The following is a 21,729-nucleotide window of genomic DNA, read 5'->3' on the forward strand; positions in this document are numbered from 1 at the left end:
GCCATTTGGATTTTCTTTTGGATAATAGCCATTCCAATGGGTACATAGTGGTATCTGAAAATGGTTTTAATTTGCATATCTCTATGATTACACATTTATTTGCAAAGTGATATTTAGTGTGTCAGTGTGTCTAGAGATGGATTATGTCTTTAATAAAGTCTGATACTACTTTAAAAACTCATTTTAACATTCCAGCTTTTAAAAGGAAGCATTTCTTGTTGATATAGTATTCATTAGGAAATACAATATTGATTTTCTGTGGTTCTAACATCTTATGCCAATGGGAATTGCTTCACAGATTGGCAGTGCAGGTTCCAGAAATAACTGATTGATATTCAATTCTGCCTCCTCAACTTATTTGTTGAGTGACTTTTGGCTTGAGTTTTCTGGTTTTTCTATCTGAAAAGGAAGTTACTAATGCCTACCATACAATGTTTTCATGGGGATGTATATGTGTACCTATAAAAATTTAATACATATAAATATATATTTATTTTGAAATGGTACAGCCACGTTAAAAATTTATTAAGAAATTGGAATAGATCTTTTTTCTTTTCAATGCATTTTTAGGTGCTCTCTGTAGGTCATCCAGAGAAACAACAGACTTTATTTATTATGGCTACTATTTTTTGCTACTAAAATGTTTTAATATGGCAGATTTTTACTAAAACTCATCAGCACTGGGTTGGAAAAGAATTCCTGGACAAAGGAAGTGATATTAGAAACAACTGAAGTCTTTCTGAACTTTGAAGCAGCTTTAGTCCTTTATGATTGAGCTAAGCCTCATCCATGAGACAAAATAAAACAACACAACACACACACACACACACACACACACACACACACACACACACACAACTATGATCAATCCCTGCTCTTCAAATTCTCATTGCCCATTATTGAAGTTTTCAAAGTAAATTAGTCTTAAAAATTTGTTTAACACAATTTGGTTTCATTAATCTCAACAAATTAATTAATTGGCAAGTGAGATGTCAGGTTCAGGTATTTAACTGATATTTTAGAATGTGAAGACTTCTGTCATGGTCACTGATGGGCAGGTGATAATTATGAATGGATCTATTCATGGCAAAATTAACAGTTTATGTATATTTTTCATTTTAGTTTATACAAATTAGTGCAATCCATGTCAGGTAATGCTTTCCCTACTTTCTCCCAAACAATAAGTCAGCTTTAAAATACTATTATACATAACCTAAAAACTAAAGGAGCATCATTATATCAATCTTATACACAATTTAGAGATTAAAGTTATGTTGAATAAGAGTTGTAAGATTGTAATTTACTTTAAGTGGATGAGAAAGGTCCCATTTATATTGCTTTAAGCCTGTATTGCTGATTTCAAATGATATACTCACTGAGAAAATCAGATTTTTAAAACAAATTCAGTATGTCATTTGAACCCCATGATGACAGTACTAAGTAATTTTAAATCATCACAGACTAGTGACTTTGCATTTGGGATTCTTGAACACTTTCTTTAGAAATTGTGGGAAGGAATAAAACACACTTTTACAATAGTGGATTTCTTTGCTATTCTTCTTGAAAAGAGTTTTGACACTACAATTTCTATATTGGAGATAGTCAGCATAGAGACCTCTTAAATTAGAGCATTTTTGCATGCCAAGATTGCATAGTAATATTTTGTATAGTCCACCTTTCACTCATTTATTGTACTGTGTGTAAAGCACTGAATTTATGTGATTATATTAGAATTTATGTTGGTTTGTAGTTTAGTATATTCATAGAAGACTTTCACTGAAGGAAATTTCTAATCTTCACTATCATTATCAGGAAAATAAGAAGCAATATGAAAGTATATAAAGGATCTCCTGGCAACTGTATAAATGACATTTCTGAGAATCTACATATTGTACTCATAGTCATTCCCAACATTTCCAAAGCACCATAAAATAGCCGTCACTATAGGGTTACTCTAATGAGAGTAACTAAATTGTGAATACAGGACTCTGGTTTAAAAAAAAAAAGATACAGGGTAAAGGAAGATCATTTTAGAGCTAAGACAAAGACATGAAATTTCCAAATATTCAAGTGCACTTTCAACTCCCTGTACAGCTATCCTTATCTCAACTACAAGGTATGTCAGGTTAACTGATGGTTGGAAAGAAAACATAAAGAAAACTAAATGGAAGTGCATCATCTCTATCAGCAGGGTAAGAGCTTGGGCAGCTTGCTGGACCAGAAACTGTGGTTTCTTGGACTATATATCTTATTTTACTACTTTACCCCCTGAGCCCCCAAGAGGATCATGTAATGGGTGATTTTAGCTAGATACATCCCAGGTGCAAAGTGAAACACAGTTCTTTGTATATAACACATTGCTTTGATATTAATTCTCTTAAGTTTACATAGCCTTTTCTCAGTAGTGGAGATGAATAAAAAGCTTGCTGCCAAGCTGGATACAAAGGAGACAAATACACAGCATGCAGGTCAAGGACGTTCCTCAAGGAAAAAAGATTATGTCTTTATAGAATACTCTACTTCTTTTTTTTCTGAAATACAGAGCCTTGCCATATACTCTATAAAAAAGACCTAAAGATAAGCCAAGTTGAAATAGAAAACTTTTTAGAAAATAAAAGATTTCTTTTCTAAGAGATACTTAAAAAGATAGAAGACAGAAAGTGGACTTGAATTTCTAACTGCAAACGAAAATCACTCAGCTTCCTTTAAGATTAAGTTGAATGCTAAATACTTAAGGCTGGTGTCTGTTAATACTTGAACTAAGCTCTGCAAAACTCTGGCAGTACTAGAAGTATAGAAAAAAGTCAGGAGGTTAATAGTAACAACAAAGTAAATGACTCTCAGGAAGGAAGCTCAAAACTCCAGAGTTCTACCTAGTCTGTTGTCCTCTAAACCAAAATGTGTCACTTAAGGTCTCTGGGTATGATTTTTACAAGATACAAGCTGTGTTTGATGTTTTTCTGTCAATCCTTTAGTGTAAGGGATGCTGGAAGGTAAAAGAAATCTTCCTCTCACTTTCTAAATTGACAGAGGATAAAGTATAATAAAAGAAGGAAAACCAGTTATCTATGGAAATGATTTTTATACAGAAAAGGAAAATGGAATAACTTCACAGTACTGTCTTTTTCTGTTTCTTTAAAGCTTGTTCCATGACCTTTAAAATTAAAAAAAAATTATAACAAGAGTCAGGTCCACAGCTCATCCAGCTCAGTATCTTTCATGTGCTTGAGGCATAAATCTGATTGTCATAAATCTCATAAATCTGATTGTCATCCATTATAAATGAACAGTGTAAGATGGTGTTTGTATTTAAAAATAGTAAATGAAGGTCTTATATAAAAATATAGAGGCAGGAGTAGGGTGAGGGAAGACAGGCACCTAGGGTACAAAATTTAAGGAGGCACTCACTCTTAGGCACAGGCACAATCCCAAGAGTGAGTGTTTGTTCCTTAAATTCTAGTGGCTCTCTTGCTTCTCCCTAGTTTTAGCCCTGGAGTCAACAATCTACGAAAAACAGGAAACCAGCAAGAAAACAAAACAAAACAAAACACAACAGACCACAACAGAACCCAAACAACAAACCAAACCAGTGCTGTGAAAGCTGTCTTTTGAAGTGGGAACAAGGGCATTTACAGTGAGTAAAGACAAGAAGTAAACACTGGAAGTACATTGAAGGCCATAGTCATACCTCTCTCTGTGCCTATTCAGTCACCTATGGGGCTATTTCTTGCTGTTTGACATTGTTTCTGAAAATTACATACAGGTTAGTCAATTGCTTCTTCATTCTTCCAAGAGGTCCCAATATTGTTGGTTGAGTAGGCTCAGCTTACCAATTTATTTCACATAGCTTCTTTTTAGGTAAGTTGTTGGTTTTAAGATTCACAACTATTTTGTTTTTATACTTTCCTTCCAGGGGAAATCTTTGCATAGGTAGGAATCAACACAAGATTTAGGATATTTCTTTGTCATACTGTTTAAATGTTTTTTTTCCAAATGGTTAATGTTAAACTAGAAAACAATCAGTACATAAGAAACAGCTGACCAGGTATTGCCAAACCAAATTTCTTTAAAATAAGTTCTCTGCTGGACCTTGAATAAACAAATTAGAACATAAACTTACGTTAAAGCTTCCGAATAATTATAATGAGGAGAGACTCCTAGAAACTTCTGTACTTCATCCATCACTGTTGCAGGATCTGTTCTTAGCTACTGCCCATCAATAATTAGCAACTAAATTACCAAAGAAGTAACAATAAAGAAAAGACGGTTCATGTTGAAAACATAAGTGTCAACTGTATAATGAAAAATTTTTTGGCCCTGTACTTATTCTGTGACACTGTCTTGAGGGGCTTTACATGCATTGTTAGATGCAGCCAGGTCATTCTTATTAATGATCTGGAATAAGAAATAAATCATGCTAAGTAAGCACATTCATGTTTTGTTATTTGAGAAGTTAGCAAACACTCTGAAAACAAAAACACCCCTTCTGAAGATAAAGACAGCTTAGAAATGTGACTAGAAATCGCAAATGTAAACCAAGTTTAAATACAAACAAAACAATGATTACTAAGGTTGTGGAGGAAGACTGTAGAAAGAAAGGTTATAATAAGCTTAGTAGTAATGAGACAGAGGAACTGTCATTCTTCACAGTTCCAATCAGGAGTAGTGTAACAGGTACTGAGAAACCATTTATCCTGAAAAGCACTGATGCCTCACTTGTGCCTGTAAATGTCCAAAGGGTAACTAAAAGCAGGATAAAAGTTTGGCATCCCTGCCTCTACTTTGTATCTGTCTTTGCTCTGAGCCATTCTCTTGGCAGTCACCTTGCAGCCACTGTGGAATCTAGGAAGAACAGGACTGATCAGTAACATCTTGTGACAAAAGTTGATACCTCCAGACAAAATGCCTTTCTTATCTTGACCAGGCACCACCTGACCATCGTGAGATGATGAGCAACTGTGACTCCCGTGACTTGGACTGTTTAATCATTCTGCATTCCTCTCTTCCTCTGCCCCAATTCTTCTTGTATTTAACCCTAAAGTTAATGTCTGTACCCTGAAGATAAGGTGAATTGCTTATTTTGCCTCTTCCTATGGTGTGTCTGTGCCATGTAATAAAAATCTTTCTTTGTCCTTCACCACTGTTCATCTCTTTATGCAGTGTATTGGGGTGAGTTGCCAGACCTGACATATGGCCTGACTCCAGGAGGAGTTGGACCTTTGGACTAGAACTCTTGGTTAGAGTAGCATTATAAAGTTTAAACAAATATATTAACAATCCATATGGAGAAGAAGGTAAGATTCTCAGAGAACCTTAACATGGACAGAAAGTTCCTCAAGAAACTAAGGGGAAGAATTTGTTACTCTAGTGAGGGTGAACCCAGCAAGACCAAATGACAGGAGGCCATGATGGAAGTCCACAAAGTCTATAGTGCAAGGCTTGTCCATACCTCTTTTCCAAGAGGTTCGATAGAACTTTTTGTGATGTTCTACATCTGCTGGCTAACCTGTAGCTACTGAGCATATGAAATATGGCTAAGACAAATGAACTGAAATTTAATCTTACTTAATTCTAATACAAGTTTAATTAGCAATATGTGGCAGCAGCTATCATATCATAACAGAATGGCTTTAGATACATAAGTATCTAGATGTCACTGTGTTGCTTATCTAATCCATTTTAGCGGTTGATTTTATAATTCAAGTTGATGTCAGGCAAAAGAGAAGTAAGGAAGGAAGCTAAAAAAACCCATAGGACTTATGAAAAATTCAGTAAGGCAGTTCAGAAGGAAAATGATGGCCCTTAACTAAACACACAGTATTGTCTTGCTTGGCAAAGAGGCTCCCTTTCAAGCTTTACTCACATCAGAATACAAATCAGAGCTACAAAGCTTTGGAAACTCTATAAAATCAGGAAAAGCATACACTAGAAAATCGAGCAGAGAGAATTATTCTTAGAAAATTAAACTGTTTTTCTACCTCTGTGTATCTATTTTTCTTTGCCACAGTCTCCTTATTTACAAGTAAAGAGTAAAAAAGCTAGTAATGTTTCAATGAGTAAAAACTTTCTGTATCCTTGAGGCAAAGTCATCAACTTAATGAGATTATTACATGATGTAAATTCTTATTGCTTCATACCTGGAAGGGGGGGAAATAAACAAGCCATCTTTCGATGTGGCTGGCATACCACCTGGGGACCAAACATCTCTTCTGCAAGGTTCTAAGTTCTGAGGGTGCCCAGGGCCCAGCCGAGATTACTTCGTAGAAGCTAAACTTCGGAGCTGTGGGGTCTTCATGTGATCGCTGGTGCTATGATGAAAAGGTGGATAATTAAGCTAACTTGAACCATAGGCATAAATAATTAAAAACCAATCCTTGTGACAAGTCTCAAAGCTAAGGGAGAGTGCCACTGTTGGAGAGTTATTTGTTTTGAAATTAATAAAGGATGAAACTGTTTGCTTGAAGCATCAAAATTTAAAGTTATGATACTGATGAGAGTGTATTTTTTGAGAACTTATTTGGTAGAAGCTGAATTCTTGTTGATAGGATTCCTTAAGTAACTTTCCTGAGTGTTCTTGGTGTGTATGTTTAATTCTGAATGTAAACTTTTGAAATCTGCATTAATATCTCCTTTTTAGCCCATAAGCAAACCATTTATCATTCTCAGTGAATAGCCACAATACACAAGCACTCTACTAGTTCTGCCAAATAGTTTTGCTCTACCTAGTAATGTAGTTTTAGATTAGAAAAGTCCTATCAGCTGTTTTAAATGGAAAAACTACTGAGAACTCTGACATGTACATTATCCAAAACCCACAACTTTTATCATATATTACCTAGCATCTAAAAGCCAAGACTATTTTATCTAATGGTAACCTTTGCAGTGAATCAGAATCATTTTTTGTGCAGAAATCACAGAAAGCAGCAATCCAAATATGAAAGTGTTTTTATAATGGCTGAGGCTCAAGCCCATGGGTTTGAGAAAATCACCTTTTCCTTAAATTGACCAATAAATATTCAGGCTTAGTGGTGAGTTTGTGGATGTTTACCACATCTAGTTGAATAGCAAATTTGCTGCAACTGGGATTCAAATTACTGTACTACAGATGCTACTAGACTTTGTTAAGGCTGCATTTTGCCACTGTAGAGTAATTTATTTGCAATATTTAGGATGTTTTGTTAGCTTGCAGCCTTGAAACCTCCTTTTTCTGTAAATTCCCAATTTTCAGGGGCTAAGTGGCTGCCAAGCTCCAATTTTCTTCTTTCTTTTTGGGTCAATTAGACTTACTTCTCTTTTCTCTAGATGCCTGGTGGAAAAGGTAAGAGGTACAAAATAAAAATCTGTCTTTGTGCAGTTTGATGTATATATTTATTTAAAAGATGGCTCTAGGTTTGGGATGAATGATAAGTGTGGAATTGTGGATTTCTATGGATCTTAACTTTCTAGAGTGTCTCCAGTCTCTGCTGTGCAAATTATCATCAGTATGCCTATTAATAGGATTCCATCTGCTTTGACCCTTTCCCACCCTGTCCTTGTCACAAAACCTTTTCTGACAACTGGAAGTCTGCTTTTGTTAAATAACAAAGGATTCAGTCCAGAGGAACTTTATTCTCTAGTATCATAATTATTAAGAAGTTAGCTGTGTGACTATCAGTGAGAGTGGGAGATCCCATTTGTGCCTGGAGAAGATGAGCTGTATGGGTACTTGGAATGCATAGAATTAGCCTTGTAGAGCCTTGTATCTGTGAGAGGTACTTAAATCACTTTTGTTGAAAAGCACTGAATCTCTAAATAGGAGAAAAGCTTGGCATCTCTGTCTCTATTTTGTTCCTGTTGTCTTTTGTTCTGAGTCACTCTTTCCTGAAGGACAGGGCTGATTGACAATATCTTTATGACAAAGAACTGAAACTACCCCTAAGGAACAGCAGAACCTTGTAGGACAGACCTCACTTTCCCCCTGCCAAATGAGGCCAATTACCTGTAATGATGAGGCTGACCAGGGAACAGGAGTAATCATCTCATAGGACCCAGATTGCTCCCCTTGAAGGGTGGACTGCGGGAGGTCCACATTCCGAAAAAGTGTCAATTAGCCAGGAAGACACTTCTCCTTCCCAAGAAACATCCATTTGCACCAGAGAGACACTTCTGCTCTCAGCCAATAAAAAAAGCTACAAAACCTGATTTCCATCATGACTCGGGACCACTGGTTTCGGATCCTGCTGCAGCCTTTCCTTTCTCTTCTCTACCAATAAAACTTCTCCGACTTTTGCTTCTTGAGTCCACCTTTGATTTTTATCTAAGAGCAGACCAAGGACACCCACAACCTGAGCTCTCTTGTGTATCACCCTCAAGTGAGGACAGCAGTAACAAACTTCTCTGGAATCCCTGAGAACCAGAGCTGAGACAATGACCAACCAGCCCATACCTGTAACTGGGACTATTTAACAAAGCATAACTTTTGCTCTCTGCCCTACTTCCTTATCTGTTTAAAGCTAAAGGTCATATCTGTAGCCTGAAGGTGGTTATAAATGGGCTGAAGTGTTTCCTTTGCCTCTTCCCACAGCATGTCCCAGGCCCTATTATAAATCTTTCTCTGCCCTTCACCAGTGTCTCTTTGATATATAGGGATGACCTGACATGTAGAAGCCCAGGAGTTTGGGCCTGTAGTTCAAAACTCTGATTTCATATCCAGCCCACTCACAGAGGTACAGATAAGGAGTTTTTGTGTAAATGTTATTCCACATTCATCTAAACCTCATAGTTCCAAGGAAATCGGATCTTAGTTTGCATTTTAGCCCTTATCTGCTGATAACCCTTTTACACATTGTTCTGCTTTGTACCAATCAAAATGCTTCATTTTAATTCTACCTCAGTCGTTCCCCTTTCAGATCCTTCCCTTCTTTATGGAATGTGCATGTTTCTTCTGTTAGGCTTCTAACTTGCAGCCAAGTTAGTAAATATAACTTGTATGTAAGCTGGGCTTTATCTCAAATGACTCTTTTAGTCCATTCCTTACTACTGTCTAATTTATATGATTATTTATACTTATGGTATACCTCCAATTATTAGACCAAAGACAGTGTCAAGTATAGTGTCCACATTTATTAATTAAAATCACTTTTAAAATAATACTTTGCAAATGGTAGTCACTAAAATTATTTGATGACTAGATGGACATCATGAATATTTGGAGAGCATTTTTTAAATCATAAAACTGCACAAGGAAACTGAAGATCCTACAGATTAAAGACACTGATGCTGAATTTTGTTATGTTCCTTAGTTTAATTTTACAACTTCTTATTGAACCTTTGGTGTTTAAAATATCACTGGCACAGGATTGTTTTACTTGCGATTATTTCTAATGATTTTCTAAAGTAAAAGTGTATTTGTATATACATATTACTAAAGTCTATTATTATTTCAAAGTGATAGGTTCTAACAAACATCAGAAACAATGATAATGAGCATAAAGAGGCTTAGAGCAGGGATGACAAATCCTTGTCTATGCTTTTCCACAGATTGCTTCTTCAGTACAAGAGGTTATTTCAGCTCTTTTGGAGCTGGCATTTGCTTGTTTTGTAAAGTTTTACTGAGACAGCCATGTTCACGCATTTACATATCCACAGCTACTTTTGAAATACAATGGCAGACTTGTAACCTGTAAGTGGCAGACTTTATAACCTGTAAAACTTGAAGTTTTTGCTATCTAACCCTTCAGAGCATATGTCTTGGAGAAATCTAATCATTTAAAATTGTTATAACATTTGCTTGTAAGATGCAGATGTATGGAAGCACATATACATGTGTGTGTTGTAGGTGTCAAACAACTAGAAGATCTCTTTTATTAAAACCCATGATGGGTTTGTACAAACTCCCCTTCTCCCTGTGGGATTCTGTCTTCCTTACCTGGTACCAGGAATATGCTCGGTCTGATGGGTCAATGAGAATGGTGATGATCTTGGCTTTGGGGACCAAGGAAGCAACTCTTTTAGGAGCTTCCTCTGAGTAGAAATAATTGGCACTCTTCTCAAACAGAAAGTCAGTGGTGACATTAGATGGAACAGGGAAGAAATCCATATACCTAGAAAAGGAATATTTTTCTCAAAATAAGACTCTGGTTTATACTTATATCCTGGTGACTGAAGACATTAGAGGTGTCCCACAAATTCATTTGTTTCCTAAATAAAAACCTTTTTCTTTAAGGGATTTGTCCTTCATAGTTAGCAGGGGAAATATGTCCAGAACCCTAACAAAAACATTTTGGAAAAATTTTTCTAGATACATTTTATTGTTTGCTTAATAGCAGAAGAAAGTTATGCAATAACAAAAATGTATACACGGAGTGATCAAACCGCAATAATAACCAGATTAACTATAAAATGTATCTAAATGTAGAAATACCCTACAGACAATAGTGTAAGCACTCAAAAAGAGAATCTGATTTAAAAAAAAGAAGATATGTTTAGTTCAAAGACATTTAAAAAAGATTTAGGTAAAAATACTTTCTCAAAGTAAAATAATTTCATTCCTACTAGTGTGTTGTGCTGTTGTACTTAGTCATGTAGTGTCAAAATACATATAATGTGTCTGTTGTGAATATTGTCTGTTGGCTTAACTTTTATTCATATAGAGCCATTTATATCTCTCTACGTATTCTAATATATATTAGAATAATTATAAGAAAAGTTTTAAAAGTATGTACGTATTTCCAAATATAAACTCTTGTCAAAATTCCCAAGGCTGGGTCTCGTATCCTTAAGGGTAGTGGTAATTCAAATCACCAGCAGTGTAAACACAGTGTAGACTCAAGCACTGAAATTCAGGATCTGTTTAATGTTCTGCCTGTGTAAAAGCTGTCAAGTACAACTAAATTGGCATATGACAATATGTTATTTCTGAAGCCCTGAGTGATACCTTTTAGAGGAAAAATGCTTTTTTAAAGGAACTGTAAAATTTTATAAAAATGGCCTCATTTGCCATCACCATCCACTTCAATTTATAAGCCAACATAACTTTGGGCAGCAAGAGAAGGTAGTTAAATAATTACTGAACAAAAGAATCATGCATTTACATGATCACTTCTTTTGATAGTGTGCTATTTCTTTGGACCAAAAGATCTTGTGTTACTTGCACAGACTCTAACTGTGAGACCTTGCCATTTCAGATTATTAAACTCCCGGTAGGATTCCTGTGTCACTGAACTGCAAAGTGTAAACTGTTGCAACAAGGTGATGTCTTGAGACTCAGAGCAGTAACAAAATCCTTTCATGTTTTCTGAGAAGGGCATTGCTGGTGATAGGTCATTCTGCCATCCTTTCAGAGAGAAAGAGATGTACAAAAATTTTGGAAGAGTTTGATCTGCTATCTCTTCTGTTGCACATTCTATCTACAGGGAGCGCCACATTTCAGGGTCCTTCTTGTTTAGAAGCTCATTCTGGTGCCACGGATGCTAAGGCTGTCTTGAGTGTCTAGTGGTATCCTATTTGATTCACCAAGCTTATCTCAAGCATGTTTGTTCTGAGAGAGGCTCCAAAGATCACAAAAAAAGAGGGTGGAGGTGCTGAAAGTTAGACAGCTTTTAGCTTCTAAAAATGATCTTGTCTTCCCAGCAGTCTTTTATACCTGGAATAATTTAGGCTTTTAAGACCCCTGAAGTAGTTCTGTATGTTGAAACTATATCATGTTGATTTTGCCGGGCTCAGGGGCTTATAGAGAAGGCAGGGTCCAGTTCTTGTTGCCTATGTGTTCACATTTTTCTAGTGTAGGGGTTGGGACTTACAGATACTTGAAAAATGTTTGATTATTAAACAAGTAAATGAAAGGAATTCAGGTTCATATTTCCAGGATGGGATCTGGAGGTTCCCCAGATAAGCTCACTTTTGGAAAAAAAGTATTCAAGTATCCAAAGAATTAGCAAGCATAGCAGAAGTCCTAAATGCTAACGGATTTTATGACTTTCTAAACATTACTCTAACCCTCCACTACATTCCCATGCAATTAAAAATAATATTACCAAATCACAAAGCATAAAACCTACATGCATGCATAAATCAAACATTGTTTTTGAGACCCTCTGATTGCAAATATTGGCTATTTTGTCAAGATGAAGTTTTCTGATGTTCATTTGGCCTAATTTGCTTGTACCCTCAGCCCATGCTTAGGCTGACTGTCAGTTAAGGTAGCCACAGTTTCATCCAGTTCTTCAAAAAGAGAAAAAGGAAAAAAAGCAGATCCTTGCATTCAGATTAACTAACTGTATCTAAGTTAATTTTGTAAATGTCCCTGGAACTCTGAGGGACATAATCTTCAACCTTGTGGAATCATGACCCCCAAAAGACAGCAAAGGGGTTCATGCTTCAGAGAGAGGCCAGGCCAGTCTGACTGTGAATACATTTGATGTTGTTGAGAGCAAAGCTGTAATTACTGTTATAAGTTGACATTTGCAGTTACCATTATTTGTTATTTGCATTAATTGCCTTTTATAAATGTGTAATTTGTCAATCAAAAGTGTTTGTATTTGGGTAACTTTGTCCAGTTATATTTAAAATCTTTCATTGCACTTTAGCTTCCTACTTATTTATGCCATCTCCTTGTAAGTTGCTAAAGGGACTTTTTGTTTTGATTATAGTGCCTATGCAATTATTGGCTTATGATCACAAAAGGCTTTGTTTGTTACAATTTATGACAACAACAAAAAAATGGACTCTTCCCACAGTTATTCTTACGTTCCAGGGACTCTAAGTATTGTACTTGCCTCTTCCCCTCCTCCCCAAAGAAGTCTTTAATCATTCCTTTTAGTCATGACATCAACATTTTATTCTATTACCTATAAATGCATGTATATTAATCTGAATCAGTGGTCAAGTGGAAGCTGAAGTAACTGAAGGATTCTTGATTCTCCCTGCTGTTATTTGACACCACATTAGTATCAACCACTGTTTGGAAGACTTGGCAGTGAACTATATAACAATTAAAACACATGTAAACCCTAGTAGGTCTTCAAACTGTGCTCAATCCACTTATTTATCTTTCCATTCAGACTACCCACAAGCCAACTACTGAAGTTATTGATACTTTTAACTGAGAGCATGCAATTTGACAAGGTTAATGTACATGGCTCATTATGCAAATGCAAAATGCTATATTTATTCTATGGAGTTATTAAAATTCTGCTTTTTTCTACCACTCTTTGTCCAGCATTCAAACTTAATAGAAAGACCTGAAGATATAGTTTATGGTTAACATGTTTCCTTGTGTTATCCACTTCTACTACATTACAGTGATTTGTCTATATCTATGTTTTTACTTTTTATATTATTTTCTTCAGATGCTTAATTTATTTCTAATTTTAATTCAAAGGTGAAAATGAAATTTTATGTATTATCATTACTTATGAAATATATCTATATCTATATCTATAGATTTTTATTTACATTTTTTTGCCTTTTATACAATAGAAAATTATACAAGTGGACCATAGTATCACCTAATGAAGCGTGTACAAGGAAAAGATCTGAAAGGTTTCTTATAACCAGGGAACAATGAAGTTCTTGGGTATTATGCTATTTGAGACTTCACATCTGTAATTACCATAAAAAATAATTAATGCCAATTGAAATTACATGCAGGCCTCTTGAGGCAACAAGTCCTTTCATTAACTGAGAAGGGTTTGCTATGAAAAATTTTCATGTTCCTTTATGTTATTTCAATGAATTTCCAAGGCATGGAGGGTAAACTTTTTTGGGGTTAAAAACTTATATGTTTCTAAATATCAACACCAAGTTTATACTGTGCACAGTATATATACTTTTAGATTTATATTAATAACCCATCTTACCAATCAATCCCCCTGTGGTAGTTATTTCTATTAAAGAACTGTACCTCCTCAAAGGTTTTTGGGCTGGGGGAGTTACTAAGGATGGAAGGATGCATAACCAGGAACAAATACAAAGCAGTGGTACCTGAAAAGACAACAGAGGTTTAGAAATTAATGAAATAGACGGTTTCCTAGTATTAACATTTCAAAGTCATTAATAATGTAAATAGTATAATGATCTAAGCAGATTCTTTACATATACTGCAGACTTAAACTGATCACACAGAGTTTAAAAAGAAGTAGGTTCTAAAAAATGGAGATGGAGGGGTGTGAGACAGGGCCTGTTGCAGGGATTGGGAGAACTAGCTATTGATCCTAGCTCAGTCACCAATCTGATATGACTTTGGCTTTTAGCTTTTCTTTGTTTCAGGTTTTTTTTAATGGATAATCACCTGCCTTATTTATTTCATACATTTTTTCTCTGATGATGAAATGACATAATGTACCTGAAGATATTTTGATATTAATAAAGCATTATATAACTAAAACATACCATTAGTTAACATATTACTATCAAAATTGAGATTTGTGTTCTATAAAGTTCTTTCTGAAGACTATGAAAGCTAAGCCCAAGACAGAATTTAATAACTTAACAAGTTTTCACAAATTTGAAAAAAAAGTAGTGTGAAAAATTGTTTAATTTTCTATGAAGAAAATTAGCATCTTTTTTTAGTGGCATAACATAATATTAGCATTTATTAGAAAGAGAGTGGCATATCACAGGTGCCCATGTAGATTTGTGACTATTGTGGAACAAGGATGTGAGTTCTTTTAAAGTGAGCAATATGATAAGAAGTAAAATTAATGTTTTATTAGCCCAAATTAGGAGATAAAGTGTGCAGCTTTGTCAGACTACTACAGAAGAAAGAAAGGCAGTTTGGGATCAGTTGTCAAAGATTTAGCCCCACATTTGCAACTGTGACTGTGTTTATAAAATCATAATTTCAAAATATTTCTGATCTGTATATTCAGTAGTCATGAGAGAAATATATCCTATAATTTCTACTTCTCTGATGTGATTTACAATATATACACTGCGATGGAACAGGCTCTGTAATTGTATTTCAAGTTAATAGATAGCAATAACAATCAGACGGGACCTTGTAGTATTTTTCTCACTTGGAGAAATTATCATTCTAATTTTGCTTAGTAATGTTATGTTGCCATTTGCAAAGAATTTTGAATATTCTTATCATTCTGCTAAACCTTCTTTACTATTATACTTAACTCTACCACATCTCTACAATAGAAACTTTGTTAAAATGACTTTCTGTCAATAATGATACTGTCTAAAAAATGAATTAAAAGAGATAGTGTTTGTAGATTACATCTGAGCCAACAATAAGCATTTATCTATAATCATAGATAATTATAGGGAATGAAACACAGGAATCTATAAGTAAAAATAGTCTTCACAAGCTGTACTTAAAACTGTGATCCTCAAACTTCAGCATGCATCAGAGTCACCTGGACAGTTTGTTAAAACACACATAACTAGGTCCTGTCCCAGAGTTTCTGACTGAGCAGGTCTATAGAGTGGCCAAAGAATTCACACTTCTAACAAGTTCTCTGGTGATGCTAACTAATGCTGCTGGCCTGGTGACCATCTTTTAAAAAAATCAAAGAATTAGAAGAAATGTGCATCAACATATAAAATTTATTGGGAAAAGATCTTGTATTACTTCAAATTCACAACAGTAAAGTAGAAAGAACATGTTCTCAATTTGGAGTCAGGTAAATCCTAGGGTTAAGAGTTTTATTTCCAGTACTTACCAGGTGTGTGAACTTGAACAAAAATTATTTAACTTCTCTGTCTTACTTTTCTCATCTGTGTATTGGGGAAGGAAATGCTTAGCTATCAGAGTTTTATAAGGGCCCTGGAGATAATCTGTGTGGAACTGCTACACAAGTAGTACCATATCTGAATATCTGCAACATGTTTTTAAAAAACTTTATTGAGATATAATTTAGAATTATAAATATATTAAGTATGTTTATATCTCAGTTACATAATTGAGACACAATTCAGAAAAAATAAGGTCTTTTTAAAAACTGGAAAGGATTAATCTCTGTGAAGAGTATGATTATAATAATGTGGAAAAAGTAGTTCTTTTCTAAATTTTTTCAGAATACAAACATTCTGAAATATTTCAGAAAACATTCTTTTTTGAATTTTATTTTTAAGAATTGTATTATATCATGTTGTTTGCTTTTAATAACCTTTCATGACCAGCACTAGAGAAACAGAAAAAAATGTATATAATCTAATTATTTTATATAGTCAATAAAAGGCATAATATTATTTGTCAGTGGTCAAAAATAAGATTGTGGTTTCTGAATTCTGTCTTGCCTAGACATATTCTTTGGTCTGAATAAACTGTCCTGTATATATATTTTGTCTGCGGTAAGCCAACCACATCTTTACAGAGACACATAATTAAATAACTATCTGAAAGCTTTAGTTTATATATTCTTTGTCATTTTCAAAACTGAAAAATATTTGAATATCCAGATAACTAGAAACCTATGCAGAATTGTCCAGAAGGATACTTTTGACAAAACTAAAGTCAGAAGTAAGGCTATTTAATTCTCATGGAGCTGATATGAGAAGATAATTTTGACTAATTGAAAAATTAATTTCATAAACTATTGATAGATACAAAATGAATGAATGTCAAAAGTATCAGGCCAAATGAAAGAAGTTAAACACAAAAGTATGTGCTTCTATCTACATGAAATTCTAGAAAAGGAAAAAAGTAGTTGCTTGTGGCTGGTATGAGGAGGGTTTGGGGGAACTGACTGCAAAGGGACCTAGAGAAACTTTTTTGATAGAGGTGTTCTGTATTTGGTGGTGGTTACAAAGCATACAATTTTCAAAATTACCTAATTGTACATTTAAAATGAGTGAATTTAATGGATGTCAATAAAACTGGGAAAAATAAAATTTCTACATAAAACCATCATTTTCTGTAAATTTTTTTATTCCAAAGGCAAATGTCATATCCAAATAGTAACATAACACTTGGAAACCCAAGTGGGTTGAGGATGACAACTAATAATTCTGCCATCTAAGGACAATGTTAAAATGTCTGTGTTTCCAACATAGCATGAGGCAAAGTACATCCCTCACGGGATTTGGAAACAAACTTGGTGTGTCAAGCTTTGGAGAGATGTGATCAGTAATGACAAGGTTATGTGATGACGGGGGAGTTCACTGAAGAGACTTAGTTTCAATGTTCTTCTAGTTGCCTTTTGATTTTAGATAGGTAAGGACAAATTAAGTAAATAAGGACAAGAAATGTGTCTGCCATACCTGTTTTTTTTTTCAGAATGTTATTTGCAATGGAGCTAAGAAAAAAATGAATAGGCTAAGCTCTCTGTGTACCTTGCTTAGAACTCTCAGTTATTTCCTGAGAGACAAGAAGAGGGAATGTATTCTCCCTAGCAAGAAATGCAGTTGAAATGTCTGTTTTCTGTGAAGCCAGAATCCAAGGACCCCAAATAATTTATCACCCCGGATACAGCTTGAATATCTGGCATTTTAACACTTCCACTGGGATTCACTTTAATCTTGATTCTCAAAGAAACAAGGAATTTATGAGAAAAAATTTGCACACCAATTTAAGACAAGGTGCAAAAAATTTCTCCTGGGTATGAATAAATACCTTTCCTAGCACAAAATTTTGTTTATGTCTAGGAATTTTGCTTTTCAAACATCTTTTAGACATTTAAAAAGTTGTCATCTCTGCAAGAAACAGTTTACAAATAGATCATATTGGGAAGATGGCAAATTCTTTTTCTGGAAGGAATTTATTATAAAGAGTTCTAGGTGCTTATGTGTGTCTCTCATGACTTTTGACCAAATCCTGCCAGTCACTTTCAAACATGTGATTAGTTGTAATTTCAGATATGGTTAGCAACACTTCTCATTGAAGATCTTTGGGAAACAAAAAAGATGTGTCACCAAATTGACTGCTGTATATTCAAACTGTGTGACATCTATTTTGTCCTTTTCACTTTAAAAAACACATTGACAAAGCATTTAAGTACATCATTGAGCTAAACAACAATTATGTCCGAGAATAATATGTTGTTCATTTATCAGTTTTATAGGAAGTTTAAGATCTCATTATGACAAGAAATTATTGTCTAATCTTTTGTATTTTTATTGATCATTTGATTAATCACAACATTAAAAGTTCTCACCAGTTTTCTGGGGTCCTATCACCAAGAATTTTGGTAAGCGATCACAGGTTTTTTCTTTAGACCAGATGTCTCTGTGACGTTTGTCATCACAAGGATTCTAAGTTGGAGAAGAATATAGAGATGCATTTTTTTGTGTGTGTCCATTGAATGCCACCATTTCCAATTTTTTTCTCATTTATTCATATGTGCATATATTGTTTGGGCCATTTCTCCCTGCTATCCCCCTGCCCCCTCCTTTTCCCCTCTCTGCCCCTTCGCCCTCCCCCCTCCCTTTGCTTTCAGGCAGAATCTGTTCTGCTCTTATCTCTAATTTTGTTGAAGAGAGAGTGTAAACAATAATAAAGACAAAGCATTTTTGCTAGCTGAGATAAGGAGAGCTACACAGGGAGATTCCTAGCATTGCTTCCATGTATAAATGTGTTACATTCTAAGTTGATTCTTCTCGAACTAATCTTTTCTCTAGTTCCTGATCCCCTTTTCCTATTGACCTCTGTCACTTTAAAGTTTCTGCATTAGTTCCTATGCAGTGAGGACATCAAATACTATCATGTTTTTTGGGTTTCTTACCTATCCCCATACCTCCCGTGTGTGCTCTCACCTTATCATGTGACCAAAGTCCAATCACATCAGCATTTCCAATTTTTATCCTTATAAGATATTCCAGGAAACAGTGGGACAAACAAGGAGGCTCCTTTTTAAAAATTGAAAATATTGATGTGGTATCATGGAGGCTTTAGAATAATTCTTTTCTGTCCTGAGGTTGAGAGTGAGGATGTGAGAAAGGGGAGATATTTCCACTTTGGGTAAGCAGACTCATAGCACTGCCAGTTTAATGTTTTTCTGTTACTGGAAGTTTTATATTTTAATTTTTTGATTTAAAAAAAAGATAATGAGCTTTCTGAGCAGCTCGTTATCCTAAAAGAAGATCCACTTTTAATATTCAACAAATAACTAAAATATAAGGTGTCAGACTTCCATTCTAAGTAACTTTGAGTTTTCCTGCTATGCTTCTGAAGGATATGGATCTAGCCATAATTATACTATTTAAAGAGATACCCATTCCTTTCAGCTGCCTTCAAAGGTTGGTAAATGCATATCTAAAAATGTAACTTTACAGACTATGATGCTAAAGAGTACTTAGTTTTGACAAAAGAGTGAAATGAAGGTGAATTACTATTTTAGGGATTCTGCTTTTGGTCTATAATACTTAAAACCAACACTCACTGTGCAAGATGTATCTAGAACATCCTTCATTTTAACTACAAACTATACTTATCTAGAAAAGGTGAAGAATTATAGTAATTTAATACTCTTTCAAGAATGAGCAAACAGGGTCACTTCTTATTTCTATCCAATTAGTACTGTAGATATGTGAAGTTAAATACATCTCTCTATTTTTAATTAAGACTAAAGTGAGGGTACTCTTTTGACTGCTGTTGTAGAAAAAATTTTGTTTTAAACTTGTCATCTGAAATAATAACTATTTCAGTTTAATAAGAAGGTTTTAAATGAGCAGGAAAATGCATGTCTTTTCAGTGGCTAGCATTTGGTGATTTGTAGTGGTTAAGATGAAAAGATGCTTGTTATAACAACTGAAACATAATACCAAAAGCAGCCCTCTCAGAGACCTTCCCATGTGGTTCAGTCATTAGGGAAAGGGGAATGTGTTCAGGGCTGATCACTTGGCTCCTGCCTAACATGCAACCTGAGTATCATGAACTCTTTTAACCAATTGCAGTCTGAAAATTGATCTCTTACTCTTGATTGAAGAGTATTCCCACCAACAGAATACATCACTGAAAATTCCATAATTTCTAATGTGTATCAATGAGACTACAGTTCAGGAAAAAGTAGTTTCTTGAATATACTTAACATTTCCCAAATATGCAGCTGCTTTCAGATGGTTTCACTCTTCATACCTGGATTATCTCACAGAACTACAAGATATTTCTCATATTATTTATTGAATCAATTTTACCTGCCAGAGAGGGTCTTTCTGATCAGGGAAGAGCTCAAAATACTTGTGAGCCAGCTGCACTGAAGGCAGAGTTTGAAGACGCAGGTTGGTCCAAGTCTGCACGAAGTTAGCCAGATTAACAAATGTATATAATCCCAGCCGGTCGTTTCCATAGTTGGACAAATGGGTCATGAAAATACTGATCTGAAAAAGGCAAATGAACGTCTGTGTAAACACCAGTTGACACTAGAGGGCAGTATAATCATAACAATCATAACAATTATATATATTACATATATTCTATATACATATACGTATATATACATATTACGCATATTCTATATACATACGTATATTCCTCTCCTCTAGTACTGGGGTTTGAATTTAGGGTCTTGTACTTGCTGGGTGGGTGCTCTACCTCTTCGGCCATACCACCAGCCCTTTTTGCTTGGGTTGTTCTGAGATAGATTCTCACTTTATGCTTCGCAGGCCTGGACCACGATCCTCCTACTTACCTTTCCTGCCTTAGCTGGGATGACAGGCACACACCAAGCCCAGTATTTATTGGTTGAGATGAGGTCTTGTAAACTTTATACCTGGACTGTCCTCAAATTGTGATCCTCCTGATCTCTGCCTCTCAAGTAGCTAGGATTACAGATATAAGCCACCCCACCCAGCTAGATTGTTTCTCAACTAGTCTATATAAGGACTTTGGAGATATCTTAACGTTAATGCATAACATGGGATGTGTTATTAGCAAACATTGATGAGCATTTTTTTCTGAAATTTTAACATTTAATAACACAAAATAAGTTCAAAATCTAATAGCTGCTATCTACCCATACTGGTGCAATAAAACTAATATTGAATAAAGTCCTAGACATTGACACATAATGCCTCAGGATGTGTGAACTCTGAGTCATTTGGAGCACCAGGATTGCATTAGGTTGGGATTTTATAATCTTAATCTATTTAATTTGGTTTATACTGTATTATTTCCAGTTAAGAGGTATAAATGAATAGTTACTATTAGCATTAAGTTAATGCCCTCTGCATTTCTTAGGAGCTAAACACATGATGCCTGAGTGTTATTTTCTATCAGTAATATTTTCAAACCCTATTTCCTAGTCATTGGGTTTATTATTATTCGCAATATAAAATATCTCCTTTAAGAAAAGTTTTCAATGCTAAAAAAATCAACTCTTGTTATGTAAAATCAACTCTTGCTATGTAAGCATCTGACCGAGATTGGAGCCATGCATTGAAAATATGGGGAAATTTCATAATAAAATAAATTTGAATTCTGTAGGATTTGATTCAATTGGCCTAGAATGTAGAATGGGCATTTTAAAAGTCACTGCCTTAAGTGAATGCAAATAATTTTTGTTGATTAGTTGTTGACAAATGGAAAGAATTTTTCTGTACGAGATTTTTCAATAGCAAAGCAAACCACTGTGACATTATGCTGCTATAAATGATAATAGTATTCTCCTAAAATATCTGAAGTCATTTGAATGAATAGTAGTAATGGCTATTATACTCATCATAATAATGAATATAACAGGTCATTCATTAAGATGTTGAAAGAAAATTCATTGAGATAAAGAGAGATCAGAGAAAGATAATATTAAGATTTGAAAGATAATGTACAGAAAAAGTAATTAGTTACAACTCTAAATAATAGAAACT

At 34.7% G+C, this 21,729-nt stretch overlaps 1 protein-coding gene across 1 annotated transcript in view; it reads right to left on the minus strand.

Moving 5' to 3' along the window:
* Positions 1-2,158: 2,158 nt before the first annotated feature.
* LOC141410484 (bifunctional heparan sulfate N-deacetylase/N-sulfotransferase 3-like) overlaps positions 2,159-21,729 on the minus strand; it is a 36,547-nt gene continuing 16,976 nt past the window's right edge. The window contains exons 2-7 of the mRNA XM_074041119.1: positions 20,062-20,244; positions 18,084-18,180; positions 13,839-13,962; positions 9,908-10,082; positions 6,138-6,308; positions 2,159-4,230 (exon numbers count right to left, since the gene is read on the minus strand). Of these exons, the coding sequence (XP_073897220.1) occupies positions 4,207-4,230; positions 6,138-6,308; positions 9,908-10,082; positions 13,839-13,962; positions 18,084-18,180; positions 20,062-20,244 (774 nt within the window). The 3' untranslated portion in view covers positions 2,159-4,206. The remainder of the gene's footprint in view (positions 4,231-6,137; positions 6,309-9,907; positions 10,083-13,838; positions 13,963-18,083; positions 18,181-20,061; positions 20,245-21,729) is intronic.

This window comes from Castor canadensis, chromosome 9 (genome assembly GCF_047511655.1).
Source record: "Castor canadensis chromosome 9, mCasCan1.hap1v2, whole genome shotgun sequence".
Classification (NCBI taxonomy): domain Eukaryota; kingdom Metazoa; phylum Chordata; class Mammalia; order Rodentia; family Castoridae; genus Castor; species Castor canadensis.